The sequence below is a fragment of the Echiichthys vipera genome (genome assembly GCF_963691815.1).
Source record: "Echiichthys vipera genome assembly, chromosome: 6".
NCBI lineage: Eukaryota > Metazoa > Chordata > Actinopteri > Perciformes > Trachinidae > Echiichthys > Echiichthys vipera.
The window spans coordinates 32,862,336-32,882,044 of NC_139831.1; the positions used below are offsets into that span (position 1 = coordinate 32,862,336).

The 19,709-nt window shown below is 43.2% G+C and overlaps 2 protein-coding genes across 3 annotated transcripts; one reads left to right on the forward strand and one right to left on the reverse strand.

Annotated features, from left to right (window-relative positions):
- mgst2 (microsomal glutathione S-transferase 2) lies at positions 1 to 5,441 on the reverse strand. Of its 2 annotated transcripts, none has more exons than XM_083915401.1 (4): positions 5,332 to 5,441; positions 4,892 to 4,991; positions 572 to 658; positions 1 to 472 (listed from the first exon to the last, which is right to left on the reverse strand). In XM_083915401.1, the coding sequence occupies exons 1-4, from the start codon at positions 5,390 to 5,392 to the stop codon at positions 364 to 366; spliced, it is 357 nt and encodes a 118-aa protein (XP_083771527.1). In that variant the 5' UTR covers positions 5,393 to 5,441; the 3' UTR covers positions 1 to 363. The 2 variants fall into 2 exon arrangements, with proteins under 2 accessions (XP_083771527.1, XP_083771526.1); XM_083915400.1 differs by having other exon boundaries at positions 572 to 724.
- Positions 5,442 to 6,294: 853 nt separating this feature from the next.
- On the forward strand, positions 6,295 to 19,177 carry setd7 (SET domain containing 7, histone lysine methyltransferase). Its single transcript, XM_083915909.1, has 8 exons — positions 6,295 to 6,427; positions 9,761 to 9,890; positions 10,930 to 11,131; positions 12,702 to 12,891; positions 14,087 to 14,168; positions 14,257 to 14,374; positions 16,325 to 16,482; positions 18,305 to 19,177. The coding sequence occupies exons 1-8, from the start codon at positions 6,307 to 6,309 to the stop codon at positions 18,495 to 18,497; spliced, it is 1,194 nt and encodes a 397-aa protein (XP_083772035.1). The 5' UTR covers positions 6,295 to 6,306; the 3' UTR covers positions 18,498 to 19,177.
- Positions 19,178 to 19,709: the final 532 nt, after the last annotated feature.

The window sequence follows — 19,709 nt, forward strand, 5'->3', positions numbered from 1 at the left end:
TTTTCCACAACTACATTCGAAATTTTATTTTGTTTCCAGGTATATTCTCATAAATCCCCATTATTCCCATGGAAAGTTTCCAACTTTGAAAGTTCCCGGAATTTTGCAACACTATATGTGACAAAAATTAACAAAATTACACACCAAATGCCAACGCTGTTCCCTAAAATATGTCACACCTAAAGGTATGTGAGGGGTTACAAAAACAATGCAGTTTAGAAGAACATGGTGCTGGGGTTTGGTTAGAATCCTTTAGAAGACAAGAAGATAAGAATGGCAAATAGATGAGTATCCACTGAACAATAGACCTTATTCCCGACAGTTTAACTGTGTGTTCTACTTAAGTAGGTGGAGGTGAACTCTTCAGAGTTGGAGGTGAAAATACTTGTGTAGTATTCCACGCAGTATTCCAGTCAAACCCAGCAGAGACAAAGTGACAACGACAGCCAAAGACAGGTAAAACCCAGGTAACCTGCACACCAGAAACACATTGTGTCATTATATTGGACATGATATAACACACATTTTAACATTTTGTTAAAAAAAAGAAAGTATTAAGTAGATAAATCACCTTTTCTTGGTAGACTTGACATATCCATTGACATATATTTGTCTGGCCATTATGTACAGCAGTCCTCCTGCAGCTGCTATCCCCTCACTGAAGAATATTCCACAAGTCCACAGTGTCACCAGGAATAAAGGGTAAAACTCCACACAGTTCTGACTGCAAATACACACCACAGCGTAGGAAATGAAGAAGTGTAGCATGGGCCAAGGAAGATTCAATTATAGAGCTACACACATGGAGGGATTGCGATACTGTATTTTTATTTTATTCTATTTTATTGTTGTTCATATTTTGTATTTTATATTTTATCTTATTTTTAGTACTTCTGATTGCTCTGTACCGCTGCTACGATGACCTAATTTCCCCTCGGGGATAAATAAAGTTATCTATCTATCTATCTATCTATCTATCTATCTATCTATCTATCTATCTATCTATCTATCTATCTATCTATCTATCTATCTATCTATCTATCTATCTATCTATCTATCTATCTATCCATCTATCTATCTATCTATCTATTACTGAACCACACGCCCAGGGGCCCATAAGGTCAGGGGCCCTGACACATGAAATGAAAAAAAAAAGAAATCACAAAATGATCCCAAAGGAGATGCTGAATGACCACAAGTATACACAAAACAACACAAAATGACCACATAGAGACAAGATTATGACAAAGTGATTAAAATAGATGCAAAACTGCCACAAAAAGATGCAAAATGACTAAACATAGATGCAAAACAATTACAAAGCCATACAAACAACTTAACTAAAACCTTTCTTTTCACCTGAACCTTTTCATTCAATAACACACAGTATTTGTACTGTATTCTTATTTGTATGTGTGGATATATGTACTCATTTTATGTCTATGCATGGGTGTTTAAGCGTTCAGAGATGGCAACCATGATGAGGTGAGGAGAGTGCAGGGGCTACTGAAACTGAACATCAGGGAGGCTAAAGACAATTATAGGAGAAAGCTGGAGAACAAACTCCAGTGAAACAACACGAGGGATGTGTGGAGTGGCATGAGAACCATCACCGGGTTCCAGAAGACCGGAAGCAAAGGGGTTAGAGGACAGTGTGGACCAGGCCAATGAACTGAACCTATTTTTCAAAAGGTTTGATACTGCGGCCAATCCCCCACATGACTATGCTGCTGGCTGCCCTTCAACTAATGCCACTTTACCTTCCCCTACTCCTCCTCCTTACAGACCCCTTGACTGCCCCTCACCACCTCACTTCACAACTACCTATTCCACCCCTCCCCCCTGCTCTACATCATGTCCTCCACAACCTGACGACCTCAGCCCTCCCCCAACAGAAACCTCTACAGAGTCCTTCATGCCTGACTTGCTGAGAAGACAGTTGACAACACTCCACTCTGGCAAAGTTGCAGGCCCTGATGGCGTATTTCCCAGGGCGCTTAAAGCCTGTGCCCCCCAGCTGTGTGAAGTACTGAGTCAAGTCTTCAGCCTGAGCCTGCACCTCCAGAGGGTCCCTGTGCTGTGGAAGACGTCCTGCCTCATGCCTGTGCCGAAGACGCTGCATCCCAGTGGCCCTCAGAACTACAGACTGGTGGCCCTGACGTCCCACATCATGAAGACCATGGAGAGACTCATCCTGGAGCAGCTAGGCCTATGGTCAGGCCTTTCACTGATCCACTACAGTTCGCTTACCAGCCCCGCCTGGGAGTTGAGGACTGCATTACCTACCTGCTGAACAAAGTCTACAGTCATCTGGACAAGCCTGCGAGCACTGTGAGAGTCATGTTCTTTGACTTCTCCAGTGCATTCAACACCATCTGACCAGCTCTACTGGGTGAGAAGATGGCTGCGATGCAGGTGGAGGCCCCCACCGTGTCCTGGATTGTGGATTACCTGATGGGCAGACCCCAGTATGTACGCCTACAGAACTGTGTGTCTGACAGGGTGGTCAGCAACACTGGGGCCCCACAGGGGACTGTCCTCTCTCCCTTTCTCTTCCCCCTCTTCATCTCAGACTTCAACTAGTCTGCCACCTTCAGAACTTTTCTGATGATTCAGCAATAGTTGGCTGCATCAGAAAGGGGGATGTAAGTGAATACAGGACCGTTGTGGGCAACTTTGTCACTTGGACTGAGCTGAATCCTCTGCAGCTCAACGTCACTAAAACAAAGGAGCTCGTAGTAGATCTGAGGAGGGTGAAAACACCTGTGACCCCTGTCTCCATCCAGGGGGTCCCTGTGGACACTGTAGAGGAGTATAAGTACCCGGGGGTGTACTTCAATAATAAGTTGAACTGGACTAGAAACGCAGAGGCTGTCTACAAAAAGGGCCAAAGTGGACTCTTCTTCCTGAGGAGGCTGAGGTCCTTTAACATCTGCCGGACAATGCTGAGGATGTTTATGAGTCTGTTGTGGCCAGTGCGATTTTCTTTGCTTTCACATGCTGGGGCAGTGGGCTGAAGGTCGCAGACACCAACAGACTGAACAAACTGATCAGGAGGGCTGCTGATGTCGTGGGGGAGGAGCTGTACACCCTGATGACCGTGACAGAGAGGAGGATGCTGTCCAGGCTCCAGTCTATCCTGGACAATGTCTCCCACCCTCTCTACGACACACTGGCCCAGCAGAGGAGCACCTTCAGCAGAAGACTCCTCGCACCCAGATGCACCACAGAGCCACAGGAAATCTTCCCTACCTGTGGTCATTAAACTATACAATGCATCCCTAGGAGAGTCTCTCACCCCCTCTCTGTAATATGGACTCAATCATAAACCATCTGTGCTTTGCACATTTTTACATTACTTTGCACATTATTACAGTACTTTTGATTTGTATATATTACTATTGTAAATTGGATATTTTATATATATATATATATATATATAGTTATATAAGTAAATACTTTATACTGTTTTATATTTCTGTCTTTACAAATATATGTTATCAGTATAATATTGTTGTTGTTAAATATGTTGTTTGTATAGCTGGAGTTTGAAACCAAAACAATTTCCGCCTGGGATTGTTAAAGTATTTCTGATTCTGATTCTGATTATTGTGTGAAAGTTCCTAGGTGGCATTCGACTGACATTAAACATTTAGATGTTGTTGAAACAATGTCAGGTTAAGAAAAAACATTAATTCAACGTCAAAACAACATTGAACACCAAACAGTTGAAGTGGTGTTGACTTTTAAGCATGTTGTTGAAATAAGCAGTAGAAAAATAAGGTTGTTTCAACACCCAGACCATGCTGATCAATGAACTGTTGAAAAAGTGTTGATACATAAATAACGATACAATGTTGAAAGATCAAATCTGAATTAGACCTTTGTTGAGTCGAGATTAAAGTCCTTTCTACATCTCCCGGCAACTCCAGTCTGACTGATCATTTTGGAACATCATTCAATACAAGGCCATGATTGGAGGATGGCTGTTAGTCAGTCACATAAACGTTGTGACTAGAACTGGCTCTGACGGGTCCGGACATCACCCGCTTGTGCATGCGCAGAGTGGGTCTGTGTCGTCCTCATCAGGCTCAGCAGATTTTGACCTGGAACGGTTCAGACGCTTGGGCATTTTTCTCCAGGTTAAACCTCGACATGTTTTTAAATGAAAATGAATATTGAAAACAGTCTGCTCGTGTGTGAAATGTTGGCACACTTGGATTTGTTCATTTATGTATTTCCCCCTGTGGATATAGGATGTTTGTGAGAATAATGTATGTATCTGATTTTTCTTTTCTTCTTTTCTAGATTACTACATGTGTGTCAAAAAATGGAGGATGTTTGAACGTGTCAAGCTCCAAGTTTCTCTCCTTGTCATAGTGATGTCACTTTCTCTGTTAGCCAAACTCACACCAGTGATCAGTGGATTTCTTGAGTGTGCTTGTTTTTCAAAAGGAAGTCACACAACACAAGTAAAACACTGGGTCAGGATGAAAGTCCTAGACCAGGGGTAGGCAATTCCAGTCCTGGAGAGCCCCTGTCCTGCATGTTTTAGGTTTCTCCCTACCCTAACACAACGGAGTCTAACAATAATCAAACTGTGACAAGCATTAGCTGCTTGATAACGAGCAAATCATTAGAATCAGGTGTGTTGGAGCGGAGAGAAACCTAAAACATTCAGGGCAGTGGCTCTACAGGACCGGAATTGCCCACCCCTGTCCTAGACCGAAACATTGACTAAATAAAAGAGCTTCAAGTGAGTGTGGGAGCAAGTGTTGATTTTTGATGTTACACTTGGATCATTCAGCCATGTCCGATAATAAAGCGTTTTTTTTAGGGGCTCTACAGCTGTATGATATTAGCTTATGAAAATATGTCTCAGTGCTCTTACTGTGCGCGGAAAGTCCTCGCAAACTCTGGAGGTCCGGTGACAGAGGGAGGCAGGACCTTATGGGCCATCCTGGACAAACCAACTCGCCTCGCCAGGAAGCCTGGAAGGAGACAGTGATGGTGGGGTTTGAGTACAACATTATACTGCATATGAACTTACAGTAATCGAAGCATGAGGAGGTTCAGTCTGGTACATGCCTACCTACAACGTTTTAAAAGCTAAAATCTCAGTCTCAATGGCCCAATAATCAGTGATAATCAGTTCCAGTGAATCAGGGTGTAGATGAAAGAAGTTGTTTTAAAGTCTGCTGTCACTCGTAACATTTCTGGCCTAAAAACACACCCTCAGTTATACGGGAGTGTGAGAAAAGTACCTGGTAAATACTTTCTCCTCCCTCTGCTGAACAAGAATGTTGAAGTATGTATTCTGACATAGCTCACCCATTTGCAGGGCCGACAGAAGAGACACTGCAGCCAACACAAAAGGGGGGTCGGGTCCCATCGCTCTGCTGGAAATCTAGCTCTTCACGCAGGGAGCCTCTCGTATAAAGTCAACTTTACAGAACAAGCAGGTACTTCCTGGGGAAAACACTTTAGCACATCCCACAAGTACAAGTGCTGTCACGTTGTGTTATACAGCCCTGCTCTGCTACTTTGATACGAGAAGGGAGGCTGAACTAAAATGCTTAAATACCAATATCTGCACCTGCTTGGCTACATGCAGAGCAAAGGGCGGTTTGTTGCTCTCCTTCACAAGCACAAGGGAATCCTCCCTGCTGGATGTGTGTACCCTTCTTTCTCTGCATTGTAACTGAATGTTGGTATTTGTTTTTTAGGCTGGTTTGAGTGCTGAACAATCATCAAATATGAACATTCAAGAGATACTGTGAAATCATGAGTGCACAGAAGGCTGCTAGATGCTGTTACCATAATTCCTTTAAATCAGTCCATCTTAAATTTGACAGCTGGTGTATTTGATCTGATTTCAGCCTCTATTGGCATGTGCTAGACTCAAGGGTGCTAGTATGGTTTCAGAAGTGGACAGTAACTGGTTAATAGTGACTTATTCCAGCAATATTATAACTTTCACCAGAGTGGCAAGTAATATTATTACTTTTGAAAGGAGTAGGCTAAGTAATGAATAATACATTAGGCTACAATTTTTAAACAACTTCCTTCATTTAATAATCAAAGGACACAACATATCATGATAAATAGAATAATACAGTTAGTAAACGATAAAAGAGGAGAAGAGGTAGGCTACATTAGAACAGGGCTTTGATGCATTGTAGATAGACAAAGTCCTGGTGGTTTGCTGGTTTGACAGTCCTTTTAGTGTTTGAAAATATAGTTTCCATTCTCGCAAACAGTGAAAAGCTACCGGCTGTCTGTCACCCCATGCTATCAGCCGTCCACATGCCGCCCGGCTCACGGGAGAGGCAGTGCAGTCGGTCCTCCAGGAGCCAGGCGTTTCTAGCCCCAGCAGCCTGCTGCAGCATGGACAGCGACGATGAAAACATAGAAGAGGCCGTGGAAGGTAAACATTATCTTCCGCTAATTTTATTTCCCTCTACACGGTGAAATGTCTGAGATTTCCCTGTTGTTCTGAGACTGGTCGTCCCCGCTGTCGCGCTGGGCCTGCTCGGTAGCTTCACAGATCCACGGACTTTATTTATGAAGGAAACCCGACTGACAGGCGCTGGAGGGCGGCCTGGGCCACGTTAGTGTCCTGCTGCGGAAAGATGAGAGCAGGAAGGCAGTGTGAGACACGAAAGGTTACTTTGTTGTTTGTGTGCCACACGTGTGTTCGGTCTACGATATTTAGGAACAGTGATATGTGTGTGCTTTTGATACTTTGTATCCTATCTGCTGTACGACGTAAGCAGTTATTTTCACCTTAAGTATTAAAGTGAGAACTGAATTAATGAAAACCGTGATGTGACACAAACTGTTTTTATAAAACTAAAATGTCTGCTTCTGTCTGTTGTTTGCACCCCATGGAGCGTTATCTTTTATTATCTGGGGGTCTTTTACTAGGCTCTACAGAGCATTTGAACTCTTTGGACCCATCAGCTGTCTGTCTAACTGCAGCTTAGCCTCTGGGAGCACTGGCAAAGATTCCTGACTTTCCGGTGAAACTTCCTCTTCTGAGCAGTGGCCATTGTATAGGCCTACATAGGGGTCATTACCACTAGGGGCATGTCCCCACCACTTTTTGAAATGGCCAATTTTGTCCCCACCACTTTTTAAGAGTATCATTTTTAAAAACGTTCTGAAAAATAGCGTTTGACAGTGATGTCAAATGACAAATTATTGATGAATGGTGAGGAGAGGTGATGTGAGTCATGTTACTCACGTTCCAGTGGTCACATGACTATGGGAATTGGATAACGGCAGTGTGACAGAAGGACAGAAGAGACGTTAAAGTTAGCTTAAACATACTAAAGAAAAAACAAGGAAAGAAGGACCTGCTTCTTTGGACAACCTGACTTAAAGTGTAATTCCAGCGTAAAATCATCCCATGGTTTTGTTCGACACTTGCACACATCAAATAAGCCATTGAGACAGTTTTTTTCATGTATAAACTATTAACAGCAATATCCCGGAGAGTCCCTAACATTCTGACGTGGCTAACAGTGATTAGCTCGGGGCAGTACAGTGAAGGTATGCAAACGTCTTTTTTAACCACTAATACTGCTCAAAATAACAGCAAACCTCTGCAGCAGCATGAGAAGAGTCCCTACACATAAAACAATGCACCAACAACGTTGTTAGTGTTTTAAAGACTTACCTACTGACCACTGTACCAGCTCCTCCCATAGTAAAGTCCAGTGGATTACCAAAGTCAATCCCAAAGGAAGGAGCCCATTGGTGCTTTGTTTTCTGTGTAGGGACTCTTCTCATGCTGCTGCAGAGGTTTGCTGTTATTTTGAGCACTATTAGTGGTTAAAAAAGACTTTTGAATGCCTTCACCGTACAGCCCCGAGCTTATCAGTGTTAGCCACGTCCGGCTGATAGCCACTCTCCTGGATTTCTCCGTTAATAGTTGTTACACAAAAAAAAGCTGTCTTGATGGCTTATTTGATGTACATAAATGTCAAAAAAGACCATGGGATGATTTTACACCGGAATCACCGGATCATAATGTTGGCTGAATGTTTCAACAATGTTATGGGGAGACCGGACAGAGACATGGTGAAATATTTTATCATCACATAAGGTAGGCTTACATTATTTCTTGTCATACAGAAGATGATTGATATTGTCCTGAAGGATTTGATAATAGTCTGTATCCTGATAGTGTAAATCTTGTATATGGCCTACAGGTGTTGATATTGTCTTGATTTATGATTAGGCTGTAGCCTGACATTGTAAATCCTATGTCCACAGGTGTTGCCTGTGTGTCCTATGTTAGTGTATTGCACGCAGGGGGTGGGGGCAATAACACTTCTTTTTTTATGTGAAAAAAGGGTTTTCACCACTTTTCAAAACAAAGTGATACCAATGATTGTATACAGTTGGGGCCCGTCCACACAAAGACGCGTTTTCCTGTAACCACACAACTTTAGTCTGGTTTTGGCCGACAGTGTTATCGGAGCCTGAAAACAGTATCTTTTGAAAACAGGTCCCAGAGTGGAAAGATTTGAAAACGCCCCCTGTGGCGTTGTGGTCTGGACAGTGAAACAACATTCTTTGTAAACGATGCTGTCATCGCCCCACCTCTGATCTCTAACCCCACGGTGTCACATAACAACAACAATGCTGCTGCTGAGAGGAGAGAGACGGACCCAGACTGCTTACTGAACTGGACTCCACATGAAGCCACATGAAGCCACATGCATGGGAATGAATTAGGCCGAGCACAGATTTCTCCCTTTCCCCTGATGCTCTAAATAAGGAGCTAAACTGATCTCTAGTCTCTTTTGTCTAAGTTCTAAGAAGGTGTGAAAAGTCTCTTAGGACGCACTCACACTGTCCGTCCGTACCGTCCCCCTTGCTTTAGGGTAATTGAACTAGGCTTTAGCCGTCAAACGTGCTTGGGCATGGTAGGGATGGACAGTGTGAGTGCGCCCTAAATGTAGTGAGAAAGTGGCACCTGTGAGTGCTTTGGGACGGGGATGGGGCTCACAGCAGCACCCTCTGCTCATTGAGGACACTAACTGCAGAGTGATTGGTGCATCAGAGTCCAAAACAGCACAAAAGTCTCCACTAACACCAGGAAAACTTTTTAATGACAACAGAGAGAAAAAAGAGGTTGCTTTCGTTTGCTGAGTCAACATTTAAACAAATTAGCTGTTAGATCAGCGGAGAGTCAGGTGTTTCCCATCATGCCCTGGCTCTAGCTGTTGGTGGGGAGCAACTGCGGCGCCTGGCTCTTAAAACTGTGGCCGCCTTGATCTTATAAGGTTATGGTTGCTCATATGTGCATAACATCAGAGCAAGTTGGACACAGATCCAGCACGCATTGAGCGGCAAACGCCAGTGATCAATTCTGCACAAGCTTGGCTCATGTCCAATCAGCCTTAGGTGGCCTTCACATAATAAGCTTTTTGTGCTGAACTCACTGCGAGGTTGGACGCAGAGACCCAGTTAATGGCTAAATCAATGTTAGCCTTATAACAACCTCGTAAACTGCCCATTCACAAACCTGGTGTGATGCTTATGAACCTCTATCATTATGTTACCTGCACTCACACTGGTCAAACGAACTAGGCTTTACCCGTAAAACCTGTTTTGGCCCGGTACGGAAGGACAGTGTGAGTGCGCCCTTACAAAAGCAAAGAATAAGATCTTGTGAGGATGCAAGAATGCATTCAATCGAGTTATATCATCAGGCCTGACTTGGCCCTGTTTGTGTGCGTGTACTCAGGTCCATTGGATGAATATGATCAGCCCCATGGCTTCTGCACAGTTACGTATTCATCCAGTGATCGTTTTGAAGGACACTTCACCCACGGAGAGAAGAATGGCAAGGGAAAGTTCTTCTTCTTTGATGGAAGGTACTGTAAAGACAGAAATTGAGACCTTTACATTTACTGTTTGTCTGCAATGATTGTTTATCAGAGCAACACATTTTCACAAGCTAACCCTAGACTGTTGGTAACTGGAGTTACTCGATTACAAAAATTCATCGAGGCAAAATCTCGGCCTCAATAATTCGTTGAATTCCTATCTTGCGTGTTCTGCGGCCTGTTCAGTGCAGGCATCATTGTTCCACACAGACCGTTTAAGCGGATGCACACCACTATAGTCGGAAAAGAGAGAATAAGTTTAACGCCACTTCACTGAGCGCCGCTGTTCCACTTTAAGGAGGGCGGTTGCCATAGTCACTTTAGCTGTCCTGGTGAATGCCTCTTTGTTTAGTTTTTCATGAATGTTAAACATAATGTTACTTACCTGATCATGCACCACTTTGAATTGTTTAAACTTATTCATGGTAAATTGATAGTGTATTGTATATACACTGATAAGCTCGGGGCAGTACGGTGAAGGCATTAAAACGTCTTTTTTAACCACTAATACTGCTGAAAATAACAGCAAACCTCTGCAGTAGCATGAGAAGAGTCCCTACACAGAAAACAAAGCACCAATGGGCTCCTTCCTTTGGGATTGACTTTGTTAATCTACTTGAATGGACTTAACTATGAGAGGAGCTGGTACAGGGGCCAGTAGGTAAGTCTTTAATACACTCTTTTAATAAATCTCTGGGTTCATTAACTATGTTGTTGGTGCTTTGTTTTCTGTGTAGGGACTCTTCTCATTTTGCTGCAGAGGTTTGCTGTTACTTTCATCAGTATTAGTGTTTAAAAAAGACGTTTGAATGCCTTCAACGTACTGCCCTGAGCTAATCACTGTTAGCCACGTCGGACTGTTGGCGGCTGTTAGCAACTGTCTCGATGGCTTATTTGATGTGTGTAAGTGCCAAACAACACCATGGGATGATTTTAGGCTGGAATTTGACTTTAAGGTGATTGAAGTGAATAATGTCTTAGTTTTTATTACAGCCCTCCTCTTTCTGTCTGTCTGCCCCCTCCACAGTGCACTGGAGGGTTTATATGTAGATGATGCTCTGCAGGGTCAAGGGGTGTATACATATGAAGATGGAGGTGTCCTTCATGGGACATATGTGGAAGGCGAGCTCAATGGGCCCGCTCAGGAGTTTGACGCAGAGGGCCGTCTGGTGTTCAAGGGCCAGTACGAAGACAACAACCGCTGTGGGGAGTGCTGGGTCTACTACCCTGTGAGTCAGCTCGCTGCTTACTACAACACACTGCTTATGTTTGCATGTATGGAGGATTCATTTTGTTACATGGCTTCAAGAACCTCTCTTAATCTTTGATCTACATAGTATAAGTGGGAGGTTAGTGTTTCCAATTCAATAAACTGAATCTACGTGCTAAAAGGGTTGTGAACCTTACCAAAGTAGAGTCATTCCACCCAGTACCCCAAATACAGCCAACATATATTGAGTTCCAAAAATGTGAACGTTTACCCCAACGAGGCAGGAAATCCCCCAAATGGTCAGATAGGATTAAAATCAGGATACGCGTTTAGAAAGCTTGACCTTTCAGAGACAGAGACGATACAACACCCTGAGGCCTGGTCCACACAAACAGGTGTATTTTTTTTTTTGGGGCAGTTTTTCAAGCCTTTATTTTAAAGGACAACAGGAAATGGGGTGAGAGAGAGAGGGGGAGACATGCAGCATAGGGCCATAAACTGAACATTTATGGCCCCGGTTAAAAAAAAAAAATCCCATCCACAAGGCTGGAAACATTCATACCGGGGGAAAAACAAAATGGTGAACCAAGGCCGGGCAGATTCCTTTGTGTGGACTGACAGTGAAGTTGAGTTACTTCTCACTGTCACTCATGAATTAAAAATGATTTTGGCCTGGTCTTCCATAACAGCAACTCCGTCAGCTGGTCACATCTAGACTGCTCCACACGTCTCCATGGAAACTGTTTACCCTCGCTCAGTGGGACATCAAACGATGTTGACAAGAAATTGCGGTTCTCCTCGGTTTTACTGTCCACACATGACTGCTGAAACAAGTCCTTTCCAAAAAGTTCCCCCTGGATTCTGGTTACAAAAAAAATCCAGTTTCAGGAGCAACAACTGTGTTTCCGTCCTTCTATTTACATGTCCGAACAGGCGGACATAACGCTACTGCCGTAGGTCTCGTGCTCGTGCTCGTACACGTGCGCACGCTCGTGCTCGTACATGTGCAAACGGCTCCGCTAAAGCCCACCTCTTTCAAGCGGGCCGTGGACGGTCCGCTGGCCGCAGTTGAGCGCGGAGCGGGTCCACTCACACTGCTTAAAGGTACTAGGCTTTAGCTGAAAAAACGGTTTTGGCCGCGGCCAAAAGGACAGTGTGAGCAGGCTGAAAGGCCAAACCGTGCAGAGAAACACATGGTTTCAAAAATACCTGAGTTCGTGTGGACGATCCCTGAATGTATAGAACCATACATATAGATGCTTAGTGCACACCCCTCTGTGCCCCTGTCCTTTGCTCCCCCTCCCAAGTGGATTTCAGAAAATCTAGGAATATATGTAATTGATAAGACATATAGTTATAGATGTATGATATTACCCTCCTACATGAGGGATCATCAGAAAACAACGATTCAGCAGATTGGTTGGGTTGCCAGGCGAGCACTGCTAAATAATGTTGTCCAACTCCAATCGTTCCTTCATTACACTATGTCTAAAAAATGATAATGTCAGGTAAGGGTGGAAACCCAAAGTAAATTATGTTTTTTGTTAAGTGTTTGTTGTGTTTGTTGGTGTGTACTGTGGGGCGTCTAGGACCGAGGCTGTATGTTTGGGAAGGTGAATGAGGACGGGGAGATGACGGGCCAGTCTGTAGGGTACATCTACCCCGATGGACACACGGCTCTCTTCGGGAGCTTTGTTGACGGAGAGATCATTGAGGCTCGTCCTGCCACCCTGATCGCCAACGAGACTGGAAGGCCACGCTTCGAAATCACAGCCAACAGTAGGGAGTTCATTCATTCAGTTTTGAATTCTCTCCTTTCCTGAAATCTGTGTATGAAATGTGTGTATGATGCAGAGCTTCCAACTAAGAATGAGTAATATGAAGTCAATCCTCTAACCCAGTTTGTAATTTTATATTCTAATTTTTTTTAGATTTATAGAATTGTGCGGGATGATCTCCGCCCAGTGTCATCCCATGACATATGGGTATGCGAAATAGCTCATGAATATGAACACTATCTTAATGAGGACGTTACATTGACTGATGTGAGGAAAATGACACCAAAAAAGGTAGAAAAAGCAAAGTTCCCTGAGAAGGAAATGAAGGCGCTTTACAGTGGTGGAGCACCGCAGAAAGCTGTTGTTCGGAACCCTCCGTAGGGACATTTCAAATAAATCTAAACAGAGCGAGCGGCAACATGTCACCACAGCTGTGGATCAAGTTGAGTTGACTGTTATTATTTGTAAGGAAGTTTAGCATATTCATATATTGAGGGCTATGTAAAAAACGTGAATAATATGGCAGGTCTTAATGTGTTTATGAAATGAGAAAAGAAATACAGGATGATATTCCAGAACATTATTTGTTATTATTCTGTCTCAGCAGGGTCACATTTGACTCAAAACAGATGAATGTAATGATTGTATCTAAAGAAATTTACCTTTTCAATTCATAATTGTTGGCCATAACTTTACACAAAACTTTTTCACATCTTGGCCGAACGGATACACCTGCCGATGCATGCAGTTATTAAATTCAATTAAACGCGTTATTATAAACATGTAGACTTGATAATGAATTCAAACTGCATCTTAACTGATGCCAACAGTATAGTCCTATATAAGTATAGTCTATCCACAACTACAGCTAGGCTTCATAAAGTGTGAAATACATTTACTGCCAATTATATTAGAGTTAAAAAGTGTGTTTTTTTCTGCTGACTCAGCTGTATTTCTTGGTGTTTCCATCAATTGTCGCTGATTCCCGAGTCAGAAAAACTTTGTTGGAGCTCTACTCACGGGTGTTAGTTGGCGTAGGAATACGCACGCTTCTCTGCTAATCATTTTTCTATAAATACTGACGTTTGCCACGGCACATTTTACCGCTCATTTCTGCCTGTCAACGCAAGGTTTTTGTGCGCAGCAAGCTTTATACATGAGACCACTGGACATTAACATGACGCACTCTTTTTAAGGTCCCATGTACTCATACGACAAGTCCACATCCACCTGCATCACCACCCACACTCTGCTTCCTGACCCTTATGAGAGTCAAAGGTAAGGACGCATCACTCTGTACTGACATCTCATCAACTCAAATGTCACTCTTCTTCATTGTGTGTGTGTGTGTGTGCGTGTGTGTCAGGGTGTTTGTGGCAGACTCTATGATCAAAGGAGCAGGACAGGGCCTGTTTGCCAAGACAGACGCTGACACTGACACTGTGATGGCTTTTTATAATGGAGTACGCATCACACACTCTGAGGTATGACACTTGGAGCACAGGTGTGATGAAAATTACAAATTATAACATCTGAAAAATATTATACTCACATTGGCCCTCATTTATCAAACGAACGTACGGCAGAAAAACGTGCGTACAACCATTTCCTGGCAAACTTCGGCATTTATCAATTTGGACGTGAGCGGGAGCTACGATCAAATCTCACGTCTGGTCTGAGGTCGTGTACGCAAATTTGAGCCTGTGTATTTGCGGTGTAGTACAGCAAAATCTGGCTGAAAATAATTAACAAACCTCAGCTGTCATTAAGCATTAGCAGTCACATTAAATACAGATCAAAACGGATTCTTAAAACGAATAAAAAAAATAAAAAATTGTGGTTGGAGCAATTGATTGTACTCATGTGCGTCTGAAGGCACCATCCATGAGTGATTACGCATTCATTAATCGCAAAAACTACCACTCGATAAATGTACAGGTGATTTGTGATGCCAAGCTATCGCTTTTAAACGTGGTTGCCAGGGGGGGACACACACGATTCTTTTATATTTCAAAATAGCTCGGCTCCAGCCCCCCGCGACCCCGACAGGGACAAGCGGTTGAAGATGAATGAATGAATTAATGCGTTGGCGCGCGGCTGCAGCAAGACGCACTGCAGAGCCAAAGTCATCTCCTCGGTTAGTGGCTACCCTCGATAAATTGCATTAAATCAAACAAGGTATCAGATGATTAACATCTTGGTATGGTTCTTCTAGGTTACAAAGGTAACTTCTAACAGAATACCTAATAACCCCGCTGGCAAACCCCGCTACAGAGCAAGAGCGCCGGTGTTGTGCCGTATTCAGCACCTCTGCCGTGAAAGGCACCCCCTCGCATTATAGGTGATATTCTGGATCAGGAGGCTGTTGTTTCGACCTATAGAAGTAGTTTATATACAGGTAACCCACAACTGTCAGAACAGTGGTTACTTAAAGTCTTTAAACTATTTTAAAGAGTTTAAAATCACAAACTTGGGTAATAGCGAACACAAAACAACACTTTTTGTATGTTCTGTGGAAATATACTGCAGCCATAATTACAAAATTAAATAAATGGATCTTTTGAGCTAGTTGAATGTAATTGACTTAGCGTTTCCTAAATATAATACCAGTTTTTCTTGCAATTAATAGGTTCAAAAGTGTGTGCTTTTAATGTGGTTACCTGTATATAAGCTACTCCTATAGGTGGAAACAACAGCCTTCTGATCCAGAATATCACCTATAATGCGAGGGGGTGCATTTCACGGCAGGGGTGCTGAATACGGCACAACAACGGCACAACACCTGTCCAACAGTGCGCACACACACACGCACACGGGTCACAGTGGAGCGCTGCTTCGGGTTGACTGCCTCCATTATTCTTTTCCATACAGCGTTTTTATGGGCCCCTTTTATTCCACTCTTAAGACTGCCAAAAAGCACATCTTTATTTTGCTCCATCTCGGATGTCAGGATGCAGATCTGTGTGTCGGAAATGTTTCTTTTCTTACAAGTGTTTCGTCTCTCCGTATTTGACCTCAGTGGGCGAGGCCTCCGAAACAGGAATATTTAAGGGCGTAACATGTTAATGACGATCAAATTCAGCCGCCGCATTTATCAAGGCCCGCTCATTTGTACGCTGAGATTGGTCAGACACGAATGTTTCATAAATCACACGTGGGTCCTGTCATACGACCAATTCTGCGCTCAGATCTGCGCCCGTTTTCACGCAAGATTGATAAATGAGGCCCATTGAGAGTGCAAATAAATGAGTCAGCAGGCGAGCAGAAAAGTGAAGTTTTCCAAAATGTAATGCTGATTGCAAAAGGGGGTTAAAAAGTCGGCTTAAGGATGGATATAAAGCATAAATGGTTGAAATATTTAGCTCAAAGTAATGAGAAACCCCAGGTCATTTAGCAGAACATGTTCTTTTGTTGTTGCTGCGTGGACTCCTCAGGTGGACAGCAGAGACTGGGCGCTGAACGGAAACACCATCTCATTGGACGAGGACACGGTGATCGATGTCCCTCAGCCTTTTGACCAGACAGAGAGATACTGTGCCTCTCTGGGCCACAAGGCTAACCACTCCTTCACCCCCAACTGCAAATATGACCCGTGAGTACAGCAGGACAGTGAGGGGAAGAGAGCCACACATTTCAATAATGACAGGAGACATTTTGAGATTGAACGTTGATTCCTGATCTTAAATCTCTACAAGGTTTATGCAGTAAGTCACCCGGAGCTTTCATTTGCATCACACAATCTTCCTCAGCACTTAATGTAACTTATGTATATTGAAATTATATTTACATTTTTTCGTATCATAAAATGAGCCTGCATTCACACACATGGAGGATATTACTACAGACGTTTCTGTTCTTACGTCACAACATCTGCTGTTTCTCTTTAGAAGCCTGCGAGTGAGCAGTCAGAGCTGCTGTGAAACAGATAAACATACACACTCATTTCCTAGAAACCTTTCACAATAAAAGCCCCCGTTATGTTGTTATTTAATAGCTATAATAGTGAAGCAGCAAAATATCAAATGTTGGGTTTTCCTGGGCAGTAACTTAAGGCGACTGCATTACAGCTGAATGCAACCATGAAATGAAATAAAACAGATATAATATACAAGTACAAACAGAGAAACTAAACCTCAAACAACATAGTACTTTTGAAGCTTCTCACTGAATCTGAGAGCTGAACACAGAGACTTTAAAAATGTCTTTCTTTCTGCAGACTGTCCTCCCCAAAAAACAACCATATCGGTCAATTATGCACGCAGTTTATAACGAACCATAGTCACATAGGCGCTGGTTGTCAGGCAGCGCCCTCTAGTGTGGAGAGGAAGAGCAAGGGTGCCTGTTGGGTCAAACTAAAACAGGACTTTCACACAGGAGACAGCTCTTTGTGTTCCGTGTGAAACCAAAAGTCAACTGTGACTTTTTTTTTTAAGTCAACCAACTTTGTTACAGACATATATCTTGGATTTCCATGTTTCCTGACTCCTTTAGGTCAATCCATTATCTTTTCTAAACCCTACATTTTATAGCCTAAACTTAAGTAGTTCCATTTCACAACTTGAACCACATGTTTGAAACTACGAGCGTCTGCCAGGGTGTTGGTCTCTGTGCTGAGACAGTAATCTCTGCCTGGATGGAGCCCAACTCTACAGGGACAGGTCCATCACAACGGCCTCTCAAAAGCAGAATCTCAGGGACATTACTGAGGGCATTGCAGGTTTATTGCGTGTCTTACTGTACGCAGTCTTGATTGGTGTCATCTTAATCATCCATCCCTCATCTTCAACCTCTTGTCCCTATCGGGGTCGTGGGGGGCTGGAGCTGATCCCAGCTGACATTGGGCGTGAGGTGGGTCCACCCTGGACAGGACGCCAGTCTATCACAGGGCACATAGAGACAAACAGAGACAGACAACCATTCACACTCACATTCACACCTACGGGCAATTTAGAGTCATCAATGAACCTAACACCTGCATGTCTTTGGACTGTGGGAGGAAGAACCCGGAGAACCCGGAGAGAAACCACGCAGACACAGGGAGAACATGCAAACTCCACACAGAAGGGCCCCAGCTGGGATTCAAACCAGGAACCCTCTTGCTGTGAGGCGGCAAAACAAGATGAAATGCTACCTCCTGTTTTTTTGAACATGTGGACAGGAAATAGACTTTGCACCTTTTCAACAGACACAGTGCGGCAGGGGACCTCGTTACATGTCGATCCCCATTCCCCTACCCTCATGTCCTGTTAGCTCACTAATAAAGGCATAATATACACCAAAAATCAAATCACCAAAAAAAAGTTGATGATAATACTGAGTTATTGTTTAGCATCTTATCGTTTCTAATGAGGAAACATGGTGAAATTATTTAGGTTGAGTTTCTAAAAATAAAAAATTATCTTTGGTCTTTGCAGGTACATTCACCCCCGTTTTGGGCCTATTAAGTGCGTCCGCACCTTGAGGGCTGTGCAGAAAAACGAGGAGCTGACGGTCGCTTATGGTTATGATCACGAGTCAACGGGCAATAACGGCCCAGAGGCCCCGGATTGGTACAAGCAGGAACTGAAGGAGTTCAAGAAGAGACTAGCGGCTCCCACTGACCTGTGAACAGCCACATGTATTCCTCTACCTGTGCTACCACCTTTCAAGACTCCTGCAGCATTATGACTGCAGCTGCAAACCACCCCCTTAGATATGTGAGACGTTATTATGCTTCATATGGTATTCAGATGGACTACTGCATGAGCAACTGTGAATGGAGTAACACAAGAACTATGCAAGACACCAAATGTTAGTAAAGGACACGTGTCCCTGGCGAGAGGTGCTGTTCACTGTCATCTTCATCACACGTGACTGGAAATACAGATTTACATGCTCATGGTTGGTGCTTATACATTAAGTATACAATGAACTGGACTTTTTGTCAGTGGTTTTATGCAGGCTGTCGTTTACTTAACTCCCCTCAAGGTGCTTTACACTCCAACAGCACTATTTATCTTCCTATTTCTCTGTTAAGCTCACAGCTCATTTGAACTCATTCAGCTGGGCTGTTCCATGCATATACACTTTGTATTTCAGAGACTCATTTATTCACAATATCTGAAATAGGTAAAGTACTGCATTTCCTGAGCTTTATAGAGGTGATTTATGATAAGGGGATAAGGACTCTGGTAGAAAATAATGGATGCCCTACCACCACAGCCATGTCAGACAGGGAGCATGTTCCACATTTATATCTATATCTTATCATGTCATGTTCATACTACAAAATAAAGGAAATCAATCCAGATGCCTCATTCATCTTATGATGCAATTTGTTTTTTGTATATTTTTTTCCTTGGTGCTGTCTCAAACTACTAGTTATTTAATAAAGATAGTGTTTCATAATGCTATCGGTATAAAAAAAGAAAACATTGCACCTGTATGAGCTGGGCTTTTGTACGGATCCCTCCTGGTGTCAGATGAGGAAAGAAAATAGCCAGGTTTAAATGTGGGCACAGGTTACTGAACTGAAATTGTGTGTTTGTTACTGCAATGCTGAAAGCTACCTAGCTCATCTTTAATCCAAAGTTATCCATCCAAAATATTGTTTCATATTTCACAAGTTGTTTTCACACATCTGCTGATGCAGGGTAGCCTGGCATCACCTGGGCCCTCTGTTTATTTTTGAAGGGGGTATTATCAAGCAAAATGCTTCTAGAATCGTGGCCTCCATCCAATCACAGCAACGAAACATGCTTGCTCAGCGGAAAACAAAGGCGGCTGAGTCACAAACTGCACTTTACACCTACATGGTACACTAAAATGCATTTCTGAAGA

Coding starts and splice junctions, on each gene's coding strand:
- mgst2 (XM_083915400.1), bottom strand. CDS start 5,392: ATGGGACCCGACCCCCCTTTTGTGTTGGCTGCAGTGTCTCTTCTGTCG. Junction 4,992..5,331: donor TCTGTCGGCCCTGCAAATGG/GTGAGCTATGTC, acceptor GTCTCCTTCCAG/GCTTCCTGGCGAGGCGAGTT. Junction 473..571: donor GTCAAGTCTACCAAGAAAAG/GTGATTTATCTA, acceptor TCTGGTGTGCAG/GTTACCTGGGTTTTACCTGT.
- setd7 (XM_083915909.1), top strand. CDS start 6,307: ATGCCGCCCGGCTCACGGGAGAGGCAGTGCAGTCGGTCCTCCAGGAGC. Junction 9,891..10,929: donor TTCTTCTTCTTTGATGGAAG/GTACTGTAAAGA, acceptor CCCCCTCCACAG/TGCACTGGAGGGTTTATATG. Junction 11,132..12,701: donor AGTGCTGGGTCTACTACCCT/GTGAGTCAGCTC, acceptor TGGGGCGTCTAG/GACCGAGGCTGTATGTTTGG.